This window comes from Columba livia, chromosome 3, assembly GCF_036013475.1.
Source record: "Columba livia isolate bColLiv1 breed racing homer chromosome 3, bColLiv1.pat.W.v2, whole genome shotgun sequence".
Taxonomy (NCBI): Eukaryota; Metazoa; Chordata; class Aves; order Columbiformes; family Columbidae; genus Columba; species Columba livia.
This window is the reverse complement of record NC_088604.1, coordinates 47554591-47579704: the sequence shown is the minus strand read 5'-3', so window position 1 is coordinate 47579704 and position 25114 is coordinate 47554591. Positions and strand designations below refer to the sequence as shown.

The 25114-nt window shown below is 46.9% G+C and overlaps 1 protein-coding gene across 1 annotated transcript; it reads left to right on the top strand.

Annotated features, from left to right (window-relative positions):
* Positions 1 to 14120: 14120 nt before the first annotated feature.
* On the top strand, positions 14121 to 24792 carry OSTM1 (osteoclastogenesis associated transmembrane protein 1). Its single transcript, XM_065056643.1, has 6 exons — positions 14121 to 14485; positions 17438 to 17552; positions 19076 to 19173; positions 20593 to 20757; positions 21580 to 21745; positions 22053 to 24792. The coding sequence occupies exons 1-6, from the start codon at positions 14150 to 14152 to the stop codon at positions 22106 to 22108; spliced, it is 936 nt and encodes a 311-aa protein (XP_064912715.1). The 5' UTR covers positions 14121 to 14149; the 3' UTR covers positions 22109 to 24792.
* The last annotated feature ends 322 nt before the right edge of the window (positions 24793 to 25114 follow it).

Sequence of the window (25114 nt, the reverse complement as noted above, 5' to 3'; positions counted from 1 at the left end):
CAGCGGAACGCTAACCCAGCCCGGGACAAAGCCTTCCCTCCCCGCCCGGCCCCCTTCCCCGGCTGCTCTTCCCGGCCCTTAATGGTTAGACTAATTAACAAAATCGATGTTTAAACGCCCGAAGCCACACTTCGGGGGGAGAGTGCTGAGCTGCGCAGCCGCTGCCCAATGCCCCGCGGTGGGACCGGCTCCGCGCACCGGCCGCACCTCCCCGGGGAGACCTGGATGGGGCCGGGGCCGGGTCCCCTTCCCTTCGACCCGGTACCTCCGCTGACACTTTTCTTCTTCTCTTCTTCTTCTTCTCTTCTCCCTTCATATTTTTCCTTTCCTTTCCCTTTTTTCGCTTATTTTCTCCTGTCCTCCACCTCTTACACAGACTGTTGCTGCTGCGGGATTTTTTTTTCTCTCTCTAAAGATACAATAACTATTTTTATGTAAATGCAAGCCTTGGGTGGGTCCCTGGGGTAGAGAGTTAATGATTCTTCTTACACCGGGCTGTTCTTTCACTTTTCCTGCGCACACCATGTTAATAAATTAATGCACCTTTCATTGCTCCTACACGCATCAAACCTCAGCTTTGTATTTTGCGGCCTGACCCTCGTTCCTACACTTTTGTGAGCAAGCTGCCCCCATGCTAAGGCTGGGGCACTTTTAAATGCAGCCCCATAGTCCTACCCAGGTTTGTAATCCGTCAAAAAGCCGTTGATTGCTGCAAGCGTTACTTTTCATTAAGAAAACTTAGAAGCAATTTGGAAGAACCCTTCTCAATGAATGCATTTACCCCCAAATGCTTTTTATTCTTCGCCTATACTTGATGAGTTTCTCTGGCACAAATCAGTTCTTACAGGCACAGAATGGGCAATCCCCTGATCCCCATCAATTGTCATCCAGAGTTTGGGCCACTTTGACCGCCAATAGTGGGGAAGTCAGAGCTAATCCTCAGAAGGAATCACGGGAAAAGAAAAGCAACAATAACCAAGTCAAGCGTAAAAAATGAAAGAGAAATCTCTATTATCACTCACTACATTTCCCAGCGATGTACTGAAAAAATCAGCTCGTTTGTCATTCGAGTCAGACACCCGGAGAAGAATATGGGGTCGTGGTGGGTTGGTAGACTCACACGACGTAAGGAACAATATTTTAGAGCAAAAGGCCTCTTCATTTGCCAAATCCTCCTCACATCCGCCATAACCATTAAATACAGACTGACTTTATTCTCTATGGGAAGAACAAGGGGAAAGGAGCCTTCAGCCACATAGCCAGACAAAAGTCCAAAGAGCTGGGGACCGGGGAGGCGAGGCGGGAGGAGAGCTGCCACCCTCCTCCTCCACACCGGTCCCGGGCCCTGGGTCGGGAGTCTTGAGGGGGGACGAGGGCTGTCGTGGGGGGAGGGGGGTGGTTGTTATTTGGGAAGCGAGGTGGCTGTCTGAGGGCGTGTGAGCAGGTGAGCTTGCAGGGAAGGTGGGTGATATGTGTATATGAGCGTGCTGGGGGCAAGCAAAGAGGTGTGTGGGGGTGCATGTGTGCAAGAAGGGGTGTGCAAGGGGCTTTGGGGGTGTGAAGAATTCGTGTGCCCTTGCTCGCGAGTGTGCGAGAAACGGAAGGGACACGGGTATCCACGCGTAAATACGTGAGGGTGGGTCGTGTGCGTGCGCGGGAGGTGTATCCACCGCGGCGGGCGAATGGAAAAGAACACCTGTGAAGAGAGAAAGGTGTGAACACAGGAGAAAATGAGCGATGGCTGTGGGTGCGTGTAGCCGGAGCACCTGGTCCTGCGTGTTTGTGCAAGGCGGGGCTGACCGCGGAGCTGCTGGGGGCGAGAGAGACAGTGAGACTTTTGAGAGGCGGCAAACATTGCCACTTTCCACGCTGACACCTACAATTAGCCAAAAGAAGGCCGTGAATCCTTTACTCCCCGGCCAAGCGAGGGGCAAAGTTAGCGCTAATCGCCAGCTGCCAAGCCTCCCGCGGCTGATGCCTCTCGGGCAAGCAAAACAACTTTATAGCCACCAGCACGGTGCTGTGCGCCCTGGATTTTGTGGGGAGCTTCCCGAAAGCCCCACGGGTGTTCTTCCTCCCCGGAGGTCTGCCAGAACTTGAGGGTCCTTGCTTGGGCTTGGGTCTGTCTGTGCGGGCAGAGATGAGGCAAGACAAGAGGGGAACAAGGGGGAAGACAGTAGCCACGGTGAAAGGAGGGGGCGCTGGCCCCACTCGTGCTCCGTGGGGAAGGATGTGTCCGGGTGCCTGCAGGCAGCGAGAGGGGGTGGCAAATCCCAAGCCTGTCCGGCCTCGGCGCGGCCCCTCGGGCCCCCGCGGCCGGCCCCGGGCGGCGGTGCCGGCGGGGGCGACCGGTGCTCCGCTGCCCGCGGAGGTGCGAGATCTGCTCCCAGACTTCCAGGCTGTGTGAAACGGTCTCCCTAGCTTTTGGCAACTCGTAGCTGCCCGCAGGCTCATGGGTGCCTGGGTGCCTTTAAAATAAAATTATTTATTATTTTCCATTAGCACGAGACTTACTTTTTATTCTGTTTACTTAAAAGTCGACGAATAAACCATGGAGCAAAGATGAGATTTTTTTTTTTCCTTCTTGTGGTGTCCCCCCACCCCGCAAATTTCAGGGCAAGCCCGGCACTTGCTGCGGCCGTGTCTGCCCCAGGCGCCCGGGCTGCTCGGGGCAGTCGGAGTCCCACAGGCTCGGTGCGGCGGCAGCCGCGCACACCGGGGCCCGGCCCGAACGACCGCCAGCCCCGGGGACCCGGCCCGGCCCCGCTCGGCAATCCCTGCCGGGGAGCAGCACCCCGGTCGCGCTGTCCTGCCCTGGATTTACATAAAAGTGCGGTCTCTTCGCATCATCCCTCATCTCGGAAGGGTGCTTGAAGAACTCGAGACACTCTGCAGTCCTAATTAGTGATTTTTGTCCTCTTGTTACGGGGCTCAGCATCTCATGCAAATGAACTCTTCATCGCCGGCACCATTACCCCTGCGCCAGAATTAACTGACTCTTATCTTTAATGATATGCCGCTGAACTTCTCGGAGCCCGGCTAGCTTTTTATCTTGATTACTCTAATCAATAAGAAATGATAGAGTAGAATTATAAACTCTATTGCCTTTTGAATGTTGCCGACAAGTCCTCTAGAAGCGCCCCCCCTTTCATTGTTATTTATTAAAATGATCTTCAGCTAACAGCGGATGCAAATAGGGAAATGAGCCAGCGAGGGGGCCCGGCACGGAGGGATCCCCCCGGCTTTAGGGAGCTCTGCCGGGGGTGTGCACAGATGGGGGTAGTGGGGCTTTGTAAACAAATTGCTCTTTTTTTACGAGAAGCGCGAGTCAAAAACCAAACCAAAATAAAAACAAAAACAAGAACTAAAAAAACACATCAAAACAAAACAAAAATCCAAAGGAAAAAAAACCGCCACAAAACAAACAAAAAACCCTACAACAAACCAAACCACCAAAAACCAACCCACAACCTCCCCAAGCACTCTCCCTTCACAACAAATTAGGACATAACCTTCCCACTCCTCCCCGAGGCCCGGTGCCCCCGGGAGCTGCCCCGGGGCGGGAGGGTAGGCATAGGCGGGAGATGGGGTGCTTCCCCCGGGGGAACCATCCAGAGGGCCCGATCCTGGACTGCTTTCCCGTATCCCAAAGGAGCCAAGGGCAGGGGTGCAGGATCCGGCCCGATCTCCCCTCGCACCCGCAAGGCAAGCAAACTCCCGGTCCCCAGCGCCGGTAACAGGGGATCAACATTAAACCAGCAGCAGCTCAGGTCGCCGTGGTGGAGACTTTTCCCCAGCCTCATCTCTGCAGGGCTGGCCGGGAATGAGCCCCGCACACCGCAGCCCCAGCTCCAGCCCCCTCGGTCCACATGAAAAGCGTCTTTTCTTATCTGTCAGCAGTAATTAGATATCCTTGCGGGGACAGAGAGATGCACGGCACCAGCACTTTGTCTCGGAGGGAAAGAAATACGTGGGTATGCGCGCACACATACACGCACGAACAGAGAGCGCCAATTTTGCCGCTGCTTGCCTTTTTTTTTTTTTTTTCTTTCCCCTTTTAAACCTGAAAGAGTGGAACTGGAAGGGCACGGGATCTGTCCGTCGGTCCCGCTCGCTCCCCGGCGGCCCGGGCGGCTCCTCTCCCGCGGCGGGCGCAGCTCCTGCGAAGGAATTCGGGCACATCCCGGGCTGGCAGCGCTGATCGTTCCCCCGCAGCCGTTCTTCTGGTCCGCCCCGCTCCTTTCCTTCCAGCGAGGAGTCAATTTGCTGTCAGTGTTCGAGATTTTAGCTAAATTGTTAGGTGGGTTTTGGATGCAAATTTTCAGAGCTGTTGAACAGAGAAGGATACATTTAGTTATATGCATTAAAATGAAACATTTCTTAAACGAATTTCTAGGGAAGAAACACGTTGGCTTAAATCAGAGTGGTCTGGGGGCCATAATTTCTTCTCATTATGAAGGGTGAATTTCACAGCATTTCCAAACGCCGGGGAAGTTATTTCAAATTCCTGGCTCTTTGCGATCTCCCATCGGAGAACTCTCCATATTTTTTTCCTGCCGGAATCTTCAAGCTTGTTCGTAGCGTACTAACTCCTGTAACATTTTTTTAACAGTTTATTTACCTTCAATACTTTCAGTATGAACCTGTGCTTTTGGCTTAGGCAGATAATTAATCAGAGAAGATAAACTGTCGTAAGATTCAAGATGAGCTGGACGGCAAAAATAAAATTAGAAATCTACGAGGGACGAAATTGTTTTTCTACCCTTGTATCTGGCGTACTTTTTTTTTTTTTTTTATATTCAGACGACACACAGACACATAAAATATGTAATTGGTGTATAATGGAGCAGTATACAAAGTAAGACTATCAAAGTAGTCGTAGGCATGAAAATTGAAGTTGTATGCCACAAAGGCAGACCCTTTCATGGGGGAAGGGCTGAATGTGGCAAAATCATGTAAAATCTCTGTTCTCAGTAACATCTCGTTATTAGGAATGATGACTAAACCTCCAGGATTATTCTGGACTGTAAGTTATCAAGAGCCCACTAATTTCACATTAAAACCCATTGACTGCAACAGCGTGATTGAAGGGTTTTTAACAATTAACATAATCAGAAAATGAGCGGAGATAATTTTTATTCAACTCATTACTTTTTAATCATGTATTTCTTTTAATTAATATCTGCTCCCGGAAAATAACAAAAAGCCGGGTCCCAGCGCGGCCCCGGGCAGGGGAGGCGACCCCGGCGGGGCGGGCCGGGCCGGGGGCTGCAGGGCCGGGAGAGGGAGGGGGCCGGGGGGCAGGGGCGGGAGGCCGGCATCGCTTCTGAAGCCACCGCCGGGGCTGCAAGAGCTGCCGCTCCTCAAAAAAAAAAAAAAAAAGAAAATAGAAAAAACCCCACCGAACTCCAACGCCCTCCCTCGGGAGCTGACCAGGGGGACACGGCTTGTGTCCGGCTCTCAGTCCTCTGTCCGCCCCCCCAGACCTCCTGCCAAAGGGATGCAGGACAGCCTGGGCACATCCAGGGTCCCCCTGCAGGGTACCCAGTGAGTCAGCTCTCCCCCACCCCTGTCTGCGGCGCTGCCCTGCCCGGGAGGAAGGGGTGAGGGTTTTTTGGGGGGGTGTGAGGCCGCCCCAGCTCCGGGAAGGCTGCCTGTGCTGCCGCCGGTGCCAACAGGTTGCTGCTGCCTCTATTTTCTGGCAGCCGGTTGCTCAGCCCCGCTCCCCTCGGCTTCAGCCTCACCTGTGATTCGGGCGGTGCGCCCGGCTCCCGTCTGCCGGACGCTCGGAGCTCCCTACCAGCTTGTGTGGTGGTGCGGGGGCTGTACCCGTGTGTGTGCGCTGGGTTTCATCGGCTTTTCTGAGTCGTTTAAGCCTCCCCTGTATAAGCTCAGGGCTTGTGGTGAGGAGGGGAATACCTGGCTTGGCAAAACAAACAAACAAACAAACAAGCAGACAAAAGCCCCAAATCTGATCTCTAGATTTCTGCGCTCCGAGGGAAAAAAAATCACGGCAGCTCTCCAGAATTCTTTGGGGGAGGGAGCCCCAGGGGGGACTACACCAGCACTGTCTACAGAGCTGTGAGTGAGGGGAAGGGCACACCTGAAGTCTGTCCATCCATCTGTCCGTCCGTCTGGGCACTTATCTGTCATCACCACTCCTCGCCACTCAGCTTGACGCCTCCCCAGGTAAGTCGGAGTCCTGTCGGAAATTGCCGGGATCACCCCATCTTCATGCTTTTTATCATTTGTGGACAAAGATGCACAGGTTTTGAATAGCTGGAAGACGGTGGAACATCAACTCACGTCAGACACAGAGTGTAAGACACTCACGAACCTGTTACTTTGCCGCTGTAAAAGGATTCCCCAAGCTGCTAAAGAATTTACAGGTTCGTGTTGAATGAGTAACTCCTCTCGTTCTAAAACTTCTATTAATACAGTCTAGGAAGAGCAGGAAAACAAAATTTTATTATTTTCTAGACTCCCACAGCCTGACCTCTCTTTTGCCACTGAAAATTCCCTTCTCAATTAGGTTATTTGCTTGGGATCCCTCGTCGTGGGAGGAGGCAGTGTGACTGTCCCCTTGAAGCTGGAATAGGGCTAAATCCTGCCAGTTTAAGATTTCAGGAGCATGCTGTGGCCAGGACCCAGGACGACCATTGGCTCTGCGAGCAGGCTTCTGCAGTTCCTCCCAGCAGAGAAAGATCGAGTACATAGTATCAGATCAATTTTAAGACTGGGAATGGGTTGTGTTTTGTTTTTTGTTTTATTTTTTCCCCTGTTGTTTTGTTAGGGTTTTGGGGTTTTGTTTGTTTGTTTTTGAAGAGGATGGAACTGACATTTTTTTAAAAATGAAGAAACTCTAAATGGAAAAATATTTGAAAAATAAACTCGGCAATGGATGCTGCGAGGTGTGATGGTGACTGTTTACAAAATTTCATCAAGTTTTCAACTGTGTGTAACCTTTTGGAAGTGCTTGCTGGCTCCTGCTAGCATAAGGAAAGCCGTCTGGTATTCAATATTATGTTTGTAGCCTCTTGATCAGAGTGTGCTCCCTTTCTTAAATGCACACAACCTCCGTGAGCTCCACTGAGCAGACTTGCAAATTCACACATGAAATAGTTTGGCCCTTCGTAGAAATCGCAATGGACAAATGCTGGCAACATACCCCAAGCAGGAGCAAGGCTTGGCTCTTCCTGAGTCCCTCGCAGCTCCCAACAGCTCAGAGCCCCCAGCCTGTTTTGGGGTGTGGTGGCTGCAGAGGCCGGGTGGGAACCACTGTGCACCAGGCTGTCCCCTCCAGTGGCGTCCTTGCTGACTTCTCACCAGCAGGGATGTTGCTGTTATAATAACCTAAAATTGTGCCAGAGAGTGGTTTTTTTTCCCAAGAATCAACATATGTGGTGAGTACTTCAGATAAGATTGCACCTCTGTAGGATAATCGGTGCTTAAATTTTGATACCTTTACTGAAATAATTTGTCAAGTTTATGTCCTCTTCTGTTACGGCTTGTCTTGCTGTGAACCTCTATCCAGAGAAATAAGGTAAAAAATGTATTAGGGAACTATATTAGGAAATAGATAATTTTCTACTACTAAGGGTAAAAGGAAGTACTTTGGTACAATGCAAAGAGGAGATGTAAAGCAAAGAACTCACTGGGACAGATACATTTGAAGTGGAGACCCCTGTCAAAATGTTCTCCCTTAGCTCAGGTTATTAGTTCACACCACCTCTTGCACCATTGCTTCAATCCCAGCCATGTGTGTGCAGGAAGGACTCCTGCTCCTGTGGGGTGCTGGGGGGTATCCTCCACTCACCCATCTGCGGGGGTTGCAATACAAGGAGTGAAGCTTGGTGGGTGCCCAAGCAGATCCAATGGCTGCTAAAGCCTGGACATTCTCCTCCCTTACGAACCGTGGTTTAGGCCTATGCTCTGGGAACCTGATGAGATTAAATGGAGATGTATGAGTAGCAAGAAATAATCTGTGCAGAAGAGAAGAACAGGTTTGTGTTGCTTCTTTCTGAAGAGGAGACTGAAATGAAACCACATCGACACTAGGATAACTAAAATCAGAGTGTGGCTCATTGAGTATTTCTGAGCACAGGCAGTCATCCACACTTCAGTGAGCTATAAAAAGAATGTACCTTTCATACCATTTGTGTTGATCAAAAAGTTATTTGTGGTAATTTCACTATTATGCTGCTCCTGATGTTTCTGCTATGTTTTAAACATTGTTATCTTCAAGAGTCTTTCCCCCCACCCCCACATGCTTTTGTTCTTTCTCTATACATTAGGTATTACATCAGTATCATCCTGGTTAACTGTCATGAAAAATATCCAGTGTAACAGCTCTTCTTTCATTTCATAACGAATAGCACAATTAAGACTTAATTAGATGCATATGAGTAAGGAAATGACACGCCACCCAGGACCTCAAATGTGATATCATTCAATTGCTCAAGTGCTGCTTCCTTAAAAATAAAAAATTCCCATAAACTTATTTCAAGCTGGATTTTTTCAGACTGGCATGGTTGCCTACAGGCAATTAATTGTTTTCTACTCATTCTAAAAATATTTTTTTCCCCCAGCAAAAATTCTGACAGGTGCATGGAAATGACATTTCTCTGTGCATTAGATTCATGGAGAGTACTATGTGTAAACATCTAAGGTCTAAGTAAAGATCATATGGCACTATCTCTGATTTCTCAAGCTATTACACTGTTATATGCTTACAGAAAATAAAAGGCTTCATATTAAGATGGGGGGTAGTTTTCCCTCTTCAGAAGTATGATGCTGCTAAATAGGGAAGAGGGTTAGCTGATGGATGGCCTGTCTTGGTGCCCTCTCTATATGTGAAAACAGGAAAATTAATGCTGGCTTTCTGGCTCACCATCTTAGGTCACTTCAGTGCCTTTTGATACCTTATCCCCAAGATCAGGACTGTATCCAGGACTCCTCTACCCACCTTTTTCCAACTGAGTATCCACCAGAGACTACAACAAACACAGGCTTCAGGAGCGGGTGGCTATGGAAATATGCAGATGGGTCCTGGGTAGGTCTCCACGGACAGTGGTGGTCAGAAAAGTAATCTCTGAAAACTGAGGATGTTGGGTGGAGGTTTGGCCTCCCCCCAAGTGAATCAACTGCCTGTAAGGAGGAGCTGGATGTACTAAGTGGCACCTAACACTGATTAAAGCTTACTCTGGCACAGAGGAGGTTCGCGAGTCTCCAAAATGAGAACATAGTGGTTTGAGTTGGTGTGAGCAAATCACCGGCTCACAATTTGCCATATCATTGACCAAGACAAACAGATTGTAGATACTGGTCAAGATGGCCAGTCAGGCACAGTATATCTAGTCAACAGCTCTTTGGAAAACTTGGCTGCTACTAGTTCTTCCTCATTGCATTTGGTAAATCAGGGAATAAACCCTGAATTTGCAGAGCATTCCTAAAAAAGCATTCTGTATGAGACACTGACACCCATTTTCTGTAAGTCTAAAATTCCTGAAGTTCTAGTTGGTGACAGCAGTTTCTTGTACTCACCCAGAGGATGATGTTCCTGAGTGTGTCTTCACATTTCAGGTGTCTGACCTTCCTTGACTCTCAAGTAGCCAATGCAGCATTATTGCTCCCAACTGCTTGAGGCTGAAGGACAGGTTTTGGTATCTGATTTGCAAAGGCACTAATAAATTTTGGGGTTCTTCTGAATTAAATACTGAAATGGTCATAAATCAAATGCCTTTTTTTTTTTTTCCTGACTTGTTATTTTGCTAATTCTTTGAGGTTTAGTGCAGACGTGACTCTGTCTACTTGCCCTGAGTGAAAAGACTTTCACATTCTTTGCTATGCACACAGAAAAACAATGCTCCAATGGGACAGTGCTAACAGTGGCTCAAGCTGGTCAGAAATAGACAAGACAAATGTTTGTAAATTGGTTTTAAACAAAGCACACATAGTCTTTTGAAAATAACAGTTGGCTCAGACCATTGTAAAATATTGTCAGGATGATTTTCACTTGCAACTAACAAAAAATGTGTCAACATGATGATAGTTTATCAGATTTATTTCCTCCCAAGCTCATTTTCTTGGGTGTGATGGGGATCTGTGCATGCCCTTAATTAATTATGTGCAACTGTCTTCTGGACTTCTTTCTGGAAAGCAGTCTGGAAAGCAGTCTGGAAAACAGTCATTCAATTTGGGTGATCTACTGTCAGGCTTCGATATCAGCCAGGACCAGCACACAAATTAGGCAACATTGGCCCTGTAAATTAATAGGGGCACGCAGGACTGTAATGGAGATGGGGAAGAAAAGCTTTCCATAGGCAGGGGATGGCTGTGCAAGGAAGACACAACGTGCCGCTCCTTTGCTCTTGTTGAGGGTTGCTATCTTTACAATGAAATTAGCCAAGATTCTCACAAAATATTTCAGTTTCCACAACCTCAAAGTCACCTCCTCGTGGGCAGCCCTCACACCTCCTAGCTCCTGCCAGCTCCTCTTTCACATGCTGAGCAGTCTGTTTGCTGAGCAGCACTTCTGGCTCGGGAGGCAGAGCCCCTTCTCCCCTTTTCTCCTGCCCTTTGAGCCGCTGCCTGCCCAAGTCTCCCTTCCCAAGGCTACCCCACTCTCCAAGCACCCAGCCTCTCCCTTGCCCCTGATTCCTCTCCTTCTTTATTCCTTACGTTCAGGTTATCACCTAATTATCTGGCACTGCCTTGACGTTTATGGTCTATCCCTCCTCTTCCAGCTCTTTGGTTAAAAGGCTTTATCCAAGCCATCATCCTTCAAAGAGAACATGAAAACTCGCAATGGCATAAATCAGGAGAAAGAGCACTGAAGGTAACAGGGAGACAAACAGAGGGGAGAAGCAGGTTCACAGCCTCGAACTGCTCATTTTCCCTGGTTCATACTGCCATCTCCACAGATCCAGCAAGATGGCATAGGAAATCAATATTAATTTGCTGTGTTCTGTTTCTACACTGTTAAGGTAAGTCTCTTCCTTCTGCTGAATGATACACACTTTTTCTTGTATTCAGGCCGAGTGTTGAAATACTTGGATGTGTTTTCAAGAATAATTGGGACTATATAACCACAAAATACTTCTGATATTATTAAAATTATGTCTGAGGCTTGCTGATCAAGGCCAAATCCTGCTTGCGTTCAACCCCTTTGGTGAAATTGAGCAGAAAGGCAATGGCACCACTTGTGTAAGAAAACTAACCAAGTTTGCTTGACAGCCAGGTTGCCACTTAGAGTAAATGTCAATTTCTGCCTGGTAACAAAATTTGTCTGTTATCAGAGAAGAGGTCTGTGCTTTCTTCAGACCCTGTTTCTGAACCACAGCTGCAAAAGTGACCTTCTAATTTTGCCTTGCAATGTCGTGTTTATGACTGATAAAAAGGAGAAGTACTTAATGAGCAGACATCTTCCTTACAGATCCTCAACAATGCATTTATTAGTGCCAGAAATGTTTATATTCCAGTTATGCCTCAGAGGTTTAATCTGAAAATAAAGCTTTCTTATTTATTTTTTTTACTCTTATTTTTCATTTTTTTTCCCTTATTTTTATTTTTCTTCTTATTTTTTTCCTTTTTTTCTTTTTCCTTTTATCTTCTTTTCTTTTATTTTCTCTCCTTTATTCTTCCTCCCCCTCCAACCCCTCTTTTTTTTTCCTCCCCCCCCTTCCTTTTTCCCCTCTTTCCCCTCACCCCTAGACCAGTTTTCCACTTGCAGGAGGAACGCATTCTCTCTCAGGAGAATATTTAACTCTCCCAAGACGTGGCAAAACGGATCCCCCTAGACCCTCGAAGATGAAGACGCAGCTGTTCCCCCCCGCAGCCGGTCCTGCCCGGTGCCCGTGCAGGCTCACGGGAGGGACAGCACCGAAGGGGAAGGATGGTGAGCGTCCCTTTTTCCATCTCTGCTGGGTATGCAGACGCTGTCAGGGCGGTGTGGGACACGGCGAGGGCCCTTTCCAGCCCCCCGGCGCCCCTCGGTGGGGCGACGTGCGGGAGTGCTGCTGCCCCCTCCTGGGGGATGCGGGCAGCCCGCCCGCGCTGCCCGTCCTGCCCGCCCGCAGCCCCCGCCTGCCCGCCCGCTGCCCCCGCCTGCCTGCCCGCTGCCCCGGGGGCGCAGTGCGGGGCCACCCCTCCCCCTGTGCCGAGGAAACGAGGGTCTATGCGCGCCGGCTGGGCCGAGGGTCGCTTGGGGGTGGCAAGAGGCCCCTGTCTCCATCTCAGGGCTGCGGCTGCCAGCTTGGTGCGGGCAGCGGCTCTGCCCCGAAATGTCTCGGTGTTTGGGCTGCACCCCTGCTGGTGAACTAAGCAAGGGGGGATAGCCGTGTTGTGGCCTTTTAGTACTTAAAAGGCGCCTATAAGAAAGCTGGGGACAGACTTTTTAGCAGGGCCTGTTGTGATGGGACAAGGGGTAATGGTTTTAAACTAAAGGAGGGAGGATTCAGGCTAGACACAAGGAAGAAATTTTTTACAATGAGGGTGGTGAAACACAGGCCCAGGTTGCCCAGAGAGGTGGTAGACGCCCCATCCCTAGAGACATTCAAGGCCAGGCTGGACGGGGCTCTGAGCAACCTGATCTAGTTGGAGATGTCCCTGCTTGTTGCAGGGGGTTGGACTAGATGACCTTTGAAGGTCCCTTCCAGCCCAAACTGTTCTGTGATTCTACGATCCTCTCCTCCTGGAACCACCTGGCCACATGCATCTTGATAAGCAGCTTCAGGCTTCCAAAAGCAGTGGCCTTGCTGGACGTGGTCCCCAAAACCACAGGTGCTGTGTGTGGGGGTATTGCCTGGGCTCAACCAACACCTCGTCAGGGCCTGCCTGGAGACTGGGCAGCGGGGCTCAGGGAAGGTCCAGCACCCAAACCCAAACCAGGGCACTCACCCTGATCAGTTTGCAAGTACAAGCAATCTGTTGCATTTTTGCCCACACTGTCATTTTTCTGTGTTGTATCCATGACATGGTTTTCATTTATTTTCATTCATCACTTTGAAAGGCATTTCTTTGGAGCTGAGGTGTTCAGCCCACCCAGTGAAGTCAGCTGCTCTTTAATGGGTCCTCTTTGCCTGTCTGATGGCATCTTCATCATCACCTTTTCTGTCATGTTTTGACCCAACAGCACGTCCATCCTGGATGTTTCCATGCTGTGACATCTGACCAGGTGGACCAGGTGACACAGAGCTGGTGGTGCTGAGTACAGCTGGACATGGGGAGCCAGTTCAAACAGTGCTGAACTCCTGGCAGCTGCCACAACCATCACACCATCGCGAGCCAGCACTCATCACTGGTACCACATGTGCCGTACTGAACTAGTTGCAAGAAATGGATGTGTCTGTACCTGCCTGGCTCTGTTGTTCCCAAAGCACGATGGAGACACAGGGCACTGCTCTGCCTCTCTGATGTGCATCTCACCAAAGCATCAAGAAACCCAGACTGAGTCAAAAGCCCATTGAGATGACTAGAAGGGGCTTGAGTAACATGGGACAGGCAGGAGGTCAAGGAGAGCCTGGCACTATAGCCCCCAGCAAGGGGGTTACCTGCTGCTGTACTTGCTCCTCCTGCTCTGGAAGGAGTTTTCCTTTGGTGGCTGCAGTTTTATCTGGAAGTGGCCATGGGAAAGTTTGGGGCCACGTACCTACAAAGGTGCCCAGCTTGAGATAAAATGTGGGAAATACTTTGTCTGTAGAAAGATGCAGTTTATTCCTTCCTCATCAACTCTGTTTTGGGGATTTTTTTCCTAGTTGTTGCTGTATTTTCAGCACATTTCAAAGCCACTTCCCATGTGACAGACACTGTTAAATCCCCTTTTCGGACGAAGACGGTTGAAATACACGGCACAGAAACCGCGCTGCCCATGGAGCACAACGCGTTTCGAGCCAGGTGCACCCTCGCGGGTGCCACCCCCGAGCCTGGGGACACCCCACTGCCGTGTCCCGGGGACGCCCCTCAGCCGCATCCAGGGACGGGCAACCCCGTCCCGCTATTCCCCTCCCCGTCCCGCCGGCCCTTGGGCCGCCCGCCTTGGCCCCGCCCATTTTCCCGCCCCCTCCCTGCCGCTGCCAATGAGCGGCGGCATCCCGCGGCGGGGGCGGGCTGTTTGCCGGCGCGGCGCTTCCGGTTCCTCGGCGCGGCCGCCATGGCGCCGCTGCGGTGCCTGCTGCCGCTGCTGCCCGCCCTGGCGCTCGCTCTCGGCCCCGCCGCCTCCGCCGGGGAGACGCGCCGGCCCCTGGCGCTGCAGGCGCTGGGCGAGGCGGAGGGGCTGGTGGGGGAGCTGTGGGGCGCAGGGCTGCCCGGCGACCTGCCCGAGCTGGAGCCCGAGTGCCGCCGCCTCCTCGCCGCCTTCGCGGAGGGCAGCGCGGCGCTGACGGACTGCCTGGGCAGCCACGCCCGCCCGGTGCGGCTCTGCCAGGCCTGCCACCGCCACTACCGCCGCCTCCTCGAGCAGTATGGCGACATCGCCCGCGCCGTCGGGGTGCGTCCGCAGGGCCGGGGCCGGGCGGGCGAAGCGGGGTGCAGGGCTGCCCGGGGCCGGGGCTCTCCCCGCACCGGTGCCGGGTTGGGGGGCCTGGGCTGTTCCCTTAGGGCGTCCAGTCGCCTAAGTTCTGTATCAGCGCACAGCTGAGCCGTGCGCCAGTGGTCTCGCCCCTGGTACCGCTGCTTCGGCCTCCCCCGCGGCGTGACAGTGGGTGTCTGGCCCAGCTCTGTGTGTGTGGTGGTGAGACCCCTGACACTGGTGTGGCCAGCGGAGCACCCTCGTGTTGGATATGTGGATCTCCAGGTCATTTCACACACTGTCAGCCCCACCGTCGGGGGGAAGGTGGTTTAATGGGCGCTGGGGATGTTTGGGAAGCAGTGATGTTGGCCTTCTGCTGCCTGCTGGTGTGGCATGGTCTGTGAGGGCAGCTCCTGGCATGGTTACAGGCGAGTAGCTCCACCAGCAGAAAAAAGCTTTGCTCCTCTGTGCAAGTGGAAAAACTCGAGTTGTTCTTGCTGATGAAGCAATGGCTGAAATGCTAATGAGGAATGCTGCCAGAGCTTAGTTGCCCAGTGCTTCGTGGAAAATTGATGGTCTCTGAGGCTGTGGCGAGTGATGCACGTTTGTCTGTTGGGAGCCGTGTCACAGTGTTCTTGGCTCCAAAGTTGGTAGGAGTGTGTGGCAGCAAGCTAGAAGTCCTGAGCGCTGGCTGGAGCCTGTGGACCTCACCCCTGGGAAATCTTCACTGAAGCTGGGTCTTGTCTTTACATCCTTCAGACTCTTGATCATATATGTTGTGTTGGTTGGTTGGTTGTTTTTTGTTTTTTTTTTCACCTTTCTTAGTGCTGGAGATGTTTCATGACTAGTTTTGCATTTTCTTATCCAGTTTATCCATTTGTAAAAGTTAGTCCCTGGGATGATGTGAGGGTGACAGATCAGACCAAAGGACCTTTGTCTGTTATGCGATGGTGGCTGGAAGTGGGTGCCCTGGTAAGGGTACAAGCAGCCAGCAAGTTTATAGTAGTGTGTCCCCTGGATGGTGCTTCCAGTCTAGAGGTTTCTGAAGCTGTATTTAGAATCGCCTTTGACAAGGAAAAGTTGTTTGCTGTTTAAACCCAGGTAGACTTCTGATGCATCGGTATCCTGCTACAAGCCATTTCACAGCTTAATTACCTGTTGTGTGAAGAACTATCACTTTCTAGTTTTGATGTGTTGTCCGCCTGTTTCCCCTCACCACCCTTGTGCTTGTATTGGAAAAGTGCATGGACTTTCATTTGATAATTGTCCTCTCCAGGGCAAATACGTAGCTAGTGGCCTCTGGTTTTAGTTTGCAAACCTGTAGTCTGTTTCTCATACTGAATCTGTTCCATACCAGTAACCATGTAATGTGAAAGTGAGAAATTGAGTATGTAATTCTCTTGGGTGCTTTCAGGATGATGATTTGGCTAGGATTAGGTTGCAAAACATGTCCTAGTACTTAGAATATATACGAACTTGTTGCAGCTGCTGTGCTATATCTGATGATGTTATCTTTGCCATCCTATAACAGTTACAGTGTGATGTGAAAGCAGCAGCCAAGTTAAGTTTTGGACTTCTCTGAAGTGTATAATCCTCCTCAGTAGGATAATTAAAGAATAAATTGAGCAAACATAATCAAAGAATTGTATAGGTCTACTTGATTAAGTTTTGGATTTAAAGTGTTTTTTCCCCACTCATGAGTCCAGCTGGTGAGGAAGTTTCACAGCTAAAGACCTTCATGAAGCAACCAGAGAGTTTCCTGCATCAACAACTTCCTTGCATATCTGATTGTAATTTAGTAGATATGAAAGCGGGTGGACGTAGGAGTTACCAGATGTGGCAACATTTGACTTCTGCAGTTGAGTCTCCAAGGGAAGCTTCTGATTTAAAAAGTAAACGTGTTTTAACAAAGAGAGGCAGAAACTAGATCTCTCATAAAGCTTTGTAAGCAACATGTTTCATGTTAAAGAGATTTTCTTTTATGTCCCGTGTCACATCAAAATGTTTTTGGCAGCTTTAGCAATTTTGAGGGGTGCTGGAGTCAATTTAGCAGCCAGAAACCAGGAGTTAGAGCACAGGAGTCAGATGACTGAAGGTTGTGGTTTCGTATCAGTTGTCTGTGGGAGAAAATAAAGCTTTGAAGGATAAAAACATGGTTCTGAATTGTGATAGGGATGCTTCCTGTTCATTCCGTAACTGCTTTTATAGTTGCTCTCTATTTTTTTTATGAGCTTAGTCCAGAGAATAAGTGGCTGGAAGATTTGTTCCGGTCCCCGCTTTGGGTATGGGGTGCGCTGGGTGGCTTGATGAGCTTGGGACCTGCCTGGTGTGGGGCACCAGAGCCTGGCCTGGCCATAGGCTTGGGGGAGCGGGTGCTGCTTCGCAGAGGGCTGTGCTTCTAGTATTGCTGCACTGAGGAGAAGTTTGCTGCTGATAGAGTACATTGGTACAGTGGTTTTGGAGGTTGCTTTCTGTTGTTTGAGTTTGTTTTGTTTTGAGACCAGTCTGTTGGTTCAGCTTCTTCAACTGTCCCTTCAGCCCAATGAGAATGACCCCGTCCTGTCTGGCTGCATGTGCCTTGAGCTGGCTCCTGGAGCAGCGGCCCAGAAATGGATGAATATCAACTACCTGCCAGACGAGGCCCTGTCTCTCTGCTTGCTTTTTTTTTTTTTTTACAATCACGCATTTTTGACTTTCGTGCAGTCCTAGTAGGTCTTCAAAGACCATGTGCTGTGTTGCTCATACTGTGAAATGGGGGATCAAAGATTTTTATTGTTCCGTCAGTTCTGCTCTGCCTATTCTAGAAATATCAGTGTAATGCATTGTGATTGTTTAGCTGTGCTCGCCTAAAATACGTTTCAAAATTTCCCCTTTGTATTTTTGACATTTGATTGCTTTTTTGTTGTTGTTGTTGTTTCCTTTTTCTTCTAGAATTCTTCTGAGAGCCACAACTGTGCCAAAAGCATCTTGACCTCAGACAGGCTGCAGCTAGTTGTGACCCTTTCTGAGTTTTTTAATGAAACCTGGGAGGCAGCCAACTGTGCAAGTACGTGATTCATTCTGTGTTATGCTACTGTTATGACTTAGCCCCTAAAATTTGCACAGGTCAGAATTGTATGTATTTGTTTAAATACAGTCAGTAGATAACATGACAATCCTAAACTAGAGCCACTTCAATGAAGGGTACCACAGCTTTTTACTCTCTAAGGTATACTGCCAAAATCTGAGGGCACTAGTTTGTTGAAAAACTTAGTTGTCACATAAATACTTATTTTAGGCTGTTATTTCAAAAGGTGGTCTTGCTAGTTTTCTTTGTGATTCACAGATCTTGCTGGAGACTTTCCTTAGCTTCATTGTGGTTTCTTCTGTTTTTCTCTGTCTTCCCGTTTTTTAAAAAAACTTACCTAAGAAACTTTTCCTTGTTTGTTAATAAAGTCAGTAACTCTGGGATGCTTACGCGTTGAACAGTATCTGCCTCCACAGCTGTGCTTTTGGTTTCATTTTATGGGTGGAGAGTGTCCAAGTCTATCCCTGTACCTCACTGTCCCCACGCTGATACTGCTGTTCCACACTTTCAGCTAAACTGTGGCTTTTTGCCGTTTCCCTGGTGTAGGAAGTGGGACCCTGCACTAGAGGTGCACTAGAAAACGGGAAATAGCACTGTGCAGTTGAGTATTAAAGGTGCTGGGTTGTCTGCAGAATCCCTTGAGAGCTCAGAAGAGAGTTTGTTTTCGTTTGTGAGCCTGAGCCGTGTGAAGGCTGGAGAGGCAGCACAGGAGGAGCTCTGTGGTCTGTGCTGTCCTGCTGTGCTGAGCTTGTGACCCCTGTGCTGCCTGCCCGGCATCCAGCTGCATAATGCTTGCCCTCAATACTGATGGCGCTTCCTTCTTTTGGGAGAATTTTCTAGGGTGTTGGCTTGCTCTCACAGTGCTGTTGTTGAACATGAAATTTCCAAACCACTGGTTGGTTTGTTTGTTTGTTTTCAAGAGTCTGTCTGGTTAGAGCACCTGAAGTGGGGTGTGATGGATGGAAGTAGTAACATGATAGGGTTGAGCCTGTGGTGGGGGGGGAAGCCCCAGATCTAACCTTGAAGCTAGTGAAACAGTCAGCTCTTTTATTAAACAATAATAACCTACCCTCTGATTCTGCTGTTGCATTCATGGTCTAGCTGTTTCCTGGACGCTGTTTCATCTCCGCTGCTTCTGTGTTCACATAATGGCTGTTACTGTTGCTGGGCAAAGCCAGATTTGCAGGGTAGAAAATAAAAGTAATGTCTTGTTTTATCTTAAAGTCCAAAGATAATTCAGACCCCCTCTTCAGAAAGCTCTTGATGATAGTCTTCATCTTTCACTTAATCAAGGCTAATTAATTCTGAAATATGTTTTCGATAAAGAGTTAGGTCAGCGGGTCTGAGACATCACTGGCAGGCAGATAAGGGAACCACAGTCTTGACTAGACCCATCTTTTATAGTCGAGAGCTCTTTTTGCAAGAGTGGAGTGTCTGGGGCTTGTTGGCTGTGGAAATGTTAGAAATTAGAATATCCTGATGTTTTTCTTTTTCTTTGACAGATTGTTTAAAGAACAGCAGTGAGGGATTATCGAATTCTACTGTAGAATTCCTGGATTTATTCAATAAATCTCTGACATGTTTTGAACATAACCTTCAGGTATTTGTGCTGTGTATTTGAGAGAAACACTAAATCCTCTAATTGCTAGCAAAATCTTATTTGTGCTGAATAAACTGCAGATATGTATTAGGCAAATAAACTGCTGGTGAGTTTGTGAATTTTAGGAAGATAAAGCAATGGTCTGTAAAATGTAGATGTTTACAGATTGAAGTCTAAAATTAATTCTAATTGATATTCACCTTGACATAATTTTATATGTAATTGCAATGCTACTACACATCAGAACTTCTGAATTCACAATAGTTGGTAATTATATAGTAAGAAACGTCATGTCTGCATGCTGCAAGTCTCTTTTTTTACCTCTTTGGAGAACTGTTGTCTTGTGACTTAATAATTCAATCTTCAAAAAGGCTTTTGATAATATAGACTAGTTCAGAAAGACCGGTATCTTAAATCATTATGGCAATTCTTTTGGCTAATAAAGTTATGAGTAGATAAAGTTTGTCCATATTGCCAAGTCAATATAATTCACTTTGTGAAATAAATGTGGTAATTGTCCCCAAAGAAAACGCCCTAAATAACCTAAGAAATGGCATGTATTCAATTTCAAATGGAAACTGGCCATGTGCCGGGATCATTCAGTGGTAAAAATGGGAAATGATAGGTATGAGACAATCTCTGAGGAAGCTCTCTGCTTGCCTTATTATTATGTCTGGGAAATGTGCCTTTATAGGCCTTGGCCAGGAGCAGTGTGGACTGGCCTATCGATCAGCTCAAGTGTCGGCACTAGAACTTAACCCAGTGGTCAGTGGGTATCTGATATAAACATTACTGGGTTGGAATATCTTTAGAGATTGTGCTATTGTTTTCAGGTGTGTTGTGTTTTATTCGGGATGGTGAAGGTCACAGATGAAAATAATCACTTACTATGGCAGAGTCTATCCCTGTCAGTACACCTCAGCAGCAACAACAGTTACTTGTTAGGTATGGGCAAATGAGAAACAAAACACAGTATTAAGGAACCTTCTGGGAATTTGTGCTTTAAAAATACATGGTAAAAAAAGAAGAAAAAGAAAAACAAAACAAAAAACAAAAACCCCTAACAAAAACAGCCCTTCTCCCCCCAAAAAAACAAAAAAACCCACCGAAACAAAAAAACCAAAACCCACAAAACCAGAAAACAACAAACAAACCCAAAAAACAACCGCTAGTTCAGGGAGCAGTTTGAGATGCATAATCTGCAGGAAGTGGATCCTGTCCCTAATGAATTAGAGTTGTTCCCTTTTCCTCCTGCATGCTCATGTGTTTTGTCTGTTTGGGCCTCTACTCAATCCAGGATGCTAGAAATCTGGATTCAGGTTCAAGCTTGTCTCCAGTTTTTAAGTTGTGTTGGTGTTTGTTTTTTTTTTTTCTTTATAATGTCTTAAAATCTTTATTAATGCTGTTTTATAACCCTAGGGACAAGCCATCTATCTGTCACCGAATAACTACACAGAAGTGTGTAAAAACTGCAATGAAACCTACACAATGTTGAATGACCTGTATAACCACTTGCAAAGAATGAACAGGCAAGGTGGTGAGTCTGGGCACTCCGCGCACTTGTGCATCGATGTGGAAGATGCAGTAAGTAGTTATTAATACTCGGCAGGGAGAGCTTGTCATGGAAGCCTTTGTTAATCTGAGCTATTTGCACTTGTCTTGCTAGGGATTGCCTTTTCCATTTTGACGTGGGACAGCGGGAGCAGCAGTGCCTTTGGCAGGTTGATGTCCCGTGGGGGGAAGGCAGCTCAGTGGGGCTGTCTTGCTGGGTCCTGTCCTCAGGCAGTGCAGCAGGAGTGTGACCAAAGCTCCTGATCACCCAAGCGTGTTCCAGTTTGAGTAGCTGCACTTTAATTTCTTGTTGTTGTGGAGGGGATGGATTTAAAAAAAAAAAAAAAAACAACACAACAAAAACCTCTTAATCTTCTGGCTTTTAATGTGAAGCCTTACTGCTATTGTTCTAGCCAGTGTAATAATTGATTCCTTATTACAGCAGCTGTTTCTAGGGGTCCGCAGCATTGGCAACATATGTTTGGAAGAGCTTTATTATATTGTGGGGTTTTAAGTGGCTGGGCAAAAGGAGCACTGTCAAAAGTGTGGGATTAGCCCTGTCCCTGCAGGCTGGCAGAGAGTTCTCTGGGAAACAGACATGTGGCTGTGTCTGCAGTGTATTTGAGTGCAGTCTGTTTTTGAAACTTGTGAAAGTTTTAATGTGAAATCTTGGCTTCGTTCAGATTGTCTGTTTCTGCGTTTCCAGGGATTTGCTTGCTTTTGGGGACAGATCTGCGAAAGTGGTGTTTTCTGAGGTTATATTTGAACACTTGAATGTCTTGAGGCCTAAGTGTTTGCCACACTGCACGGCAAAACCGCATGTGTTTTCACAGCTTGCTTCTGTTTTCCTTTTAGATGAACATCACTCGGAAGCTTTGGAGCAGGACTTTCAACTGCTCTGTTCCCTGCAGTGATACAGTCCCCGTGATTGCGGTTTCATCCTTCATTCTCTTCCTACCTGTTGTTTTCTATCTCAGTAGCTTCCTTCACTCAAAGCAGAAGAAACGGATACTCATTTTGCGTAAGCGGTGGTGCTGGTGTTTCGCTGTTGGGGTTGGGTGGTGCCAGGGACTCGCTTGGCTCTGGTGGGAGCGGGGGCCCAGCCAGATCTGCCTGCAGCTGTGCTGACGGTGCTAATAGCGACTATTAGTCTGCTGCTGTCCCCTGAAGAAGGGTAGTAAAGAGCTTCAGCCTTATCTTTTCATTAAAGTTTCTGGACGTGAACAGAAAGCTGTTTGCAAGTCTGTGTCGGATAAATAGAGGGAGTGGAGAGACTAGTTTTGTGGAATTCTTTGTGTTTAATTTTCATATAATTTTTCCCTTTCTAGCCAAGCGCATCCAGTCAAATGCCAGTCTTGTGAACATCCAAGAAAAATACAGCTGAGCTGCAAAACAAAACCTGAGAACTGCTGCTGGTATACAGTGGGTACAATTGTGTTGGAATGAGGCCGGCACAAAAGAGGAGTTAATTACGGTTTAGTGTAATGATACAGAGCAACACAAGTTAAACAAAATGCTGTCTGACTTCTAAGTGAGGATATTAACAAACATGACAAGGCAGGGCTGTGTGGTACTGTATGGACTCTGGTTTCGAAAAAATCTGTGCTTTTTTTCATTCTTGGGCTGAAGCTGGTGCTTTTTGTGTTTCTCAGCTTTTGTACTTCTCATCAATAGAATAGCTACACTTTCTTTGCATGATATTTTTCCATATTTATTGTATTTGTTTCACAGAAACCTGAGATGCTGAATCTTTTTGAGGAGATTTTCATAAACAGACAGCCTGAAATAGTATTTGATGTTCCTACTTGAAACATTATGTTTAATTCCACATAATACCCAGTCTTGCCAGATTTGGGATGAACGGGAAGCCTTTAATAAAGAAAAAGTTCTCATCTTTCCTATACCACTCTAAAGTCATGCTGCTGGTATCTGTTAAAAAAGAAAAAGAGGCATGAAATATGCAGAGAAAGTGGTAATATATATAATGTCCAAAGCCAGCAACAAAAGCAACAGGACTGCCAGTGCTAGGCTTGGATAGTAATAATTGATGACTCCAGTATTCAGTTATCTCTGAAAGAGGTGGCATATTTAGTCATTTGCACACTTTAACCACTAAAATAATTGCTTTTCAAATGTTACGTTTTCAGAGGCTTATTATACATGTCTCCTTGGGTAACTGAATGCTTCACTGTTTGTTTATGGTGTTATTTCCTTTTTAATTATAAAGGTGTTTTGTTTTGTAGGTTGTTTTTTTAGAGGATAAGTGGGGTAAAGTCAAGTCACTGGAGATGCTGAATTGCCTGGTCTAGAGCTTGCTGTGGCTTAATACAGAGGTGTTTACAGGAACTTTGTAGGGGAAAAGTTACCTTTTCTAGATAATGTGTATTTTAGCAGTAAATGAACCAGAGGGTTCTCTAACTCAAAAATGGTCCTGAAGGACAATGAAGATACTGTGTTGGGAATCGATGACTTTCAAGAAACAGTTTTTAAAAAATTAGGCCTGTGAAATACATGAATGTAAACAAATTCAAGCTTGCAGGATTCCAAAGCTGACAGAGAAATTAGTGCAATAACTGCGGGGATGGATAGTGCTAATGATGGGCTGCGAGCACAATTCACCAGCTGCAGCAATAGCGATGGTTCAGTTTGGTTATGATAGTCCTGATTTGGGAGAGTGGTGGGGTTGAAACGATTTATAGCTGTAGTTGGGGTTAATGAATGCTGGAGTCTTTGCACCCATTTTTAAATGTGTTCTCTAACTTTGAGATGAAAATGAATGGCGATTACAGCTAAAAACTTAAAATTATCTTGGGATCTGTGTGTCTGATACCTGTCAAAAAAACCTGTGAAACAGTGTTATGTATTTGACTTGCTTTGGAGCCTGGAATGTGAAATTTTTCCTTTGCACTAAGGCTCAAATAAATGTATAACCATGTAACAAAACAGTCCTAAAGCTCTTCAAGTTATTTATTTTCTTGTTTTTCTTTTTTTGTTTTGTTTGTTTGTTTTAGTTAAGACACACTGTTGCTTTTAAAGGCAAGTTGACAGTACATTTAATATTCAGTAAAATACTGTGTCAGTGATTGGTCTCACCCATGTGATTGCCTTGTATTTCATCAGTAAGAAGTATTTATCTCCTCCGTTAAACATGTGAATTACTAGGTCAACAGTCAGTTTGTTCTAGGTAGTTTACAACAATAACATAAAGCTGTGTTTCTCTTGCCTGTTTCTTGAAGTTACCTTCTTGTGGCTGGGAGAGGCATGCTGCCTTTAAGAAAATATATATTTTTTATATCTATTATTCTTAAACTTCAACTTTCTGGGACTTATTCAGCTGCCTGCTCTAATAGCATTACATTGATTTGGGACATCATATGATTGAGAGCTGTTCAAAGCAATCTTTCATTCGTGCAGATAAAGCCAGTTTGTATGCGCAGCATTTCAGAATGACAGCTTTTATACTGTAAGCAGTGGCTTTTTGAGCACATTCATGTTAAGTAGGTCTGAAAGTCATTACTTTTGGATATGGTGGTTAAGCACTTTAAGAAAAAAAAAAAATCAGCTTTTCTTTTTTGTCCCGACTGCTAAGCCAAACGGAAATACTCATGTGACTTTTGTTGGTTTTTATTTTAAAGCAGCAGTAAAGTTTATGCTTGAGATTTTTACTCTCACTTCTACTGTTTTGTCCTTGTCTTTTTTTCCTCTTTCCCCCCGAACTTTGTACTACTAACTTTCTTTACACAGTATTATATTTTTGGTAGGATATTTCATATATAAATTGATTGAATTCTCTTTATACTCTGTTTCCTAGAGAAATGTAGAAGCACACAGACTGTGTTGAAGGAGAACTAGAATTCTTTTTGCTGCTAATCTACCATCTTGGTTTACTTTTGGCTTTTTTGGTATTATATTTACTAAACGAGATGAACTTTGAAATACTATTTGTTTGTATCTTTTTGTGCAAATAAAGTTTTCTTACTGTGGGGTAGCACTTTGATTCATGTTTATACTTACTAGGAAAACTCTAAACACAGAAAGATCTAATAAAGATTGTCAATAAACAGTGAACGGTGTGGTTACTTAATTGCTTCATTTATAGTAGCTTTTTACTCCTGCTGTTCTGGGTTTGTGTTCAGAAGCACCTGCTTATTATTCCTCATTATGCTATTTGCAGGGAAACAGCATCAGAAAGATTTTTCGAAGCTGTGCTGAATTGCAGAACAAATGAAGGGCAACTGCTGAGAGCGGGTGGAGTTTGAGCACAGTCACAGCCTGCTGAAGCGCGGGGAAAGGCTCCGCTTAGTTGTGACAAGAGTTGCGTGGATGGGTGCAGTGAGTAAGGCTGGTGGGGACAACTTGCTGTCTTTGTGGGGAGGATTTTTGCTGCCTG

Bases quoted from the DNA above. Each gene is read 5' to 3' on its own strand.
- OSTM1 (XM_065056643.1), top strand. From the start codon at position 14,150: ATGGCGCCGCTGCGGTGCCTGCTGCCGCTGCTGCCCGCCCTGGCGCTC. The intron at 17,553-19,075 runs GTACGTGATTCA...TTTCTTTGACAG, and splicing joins GGAGGCAGCCAACTGTGCAA to ATTGTTTAAAGAACAGCAGT. The intron at 21,746-22,052 runs GTAAGCGGTGGT...TTCCCTTTCTAG, and splicing joins GAAACGGATACTCATTTTGC to CCAAGCGCATCCAGTCAAAT.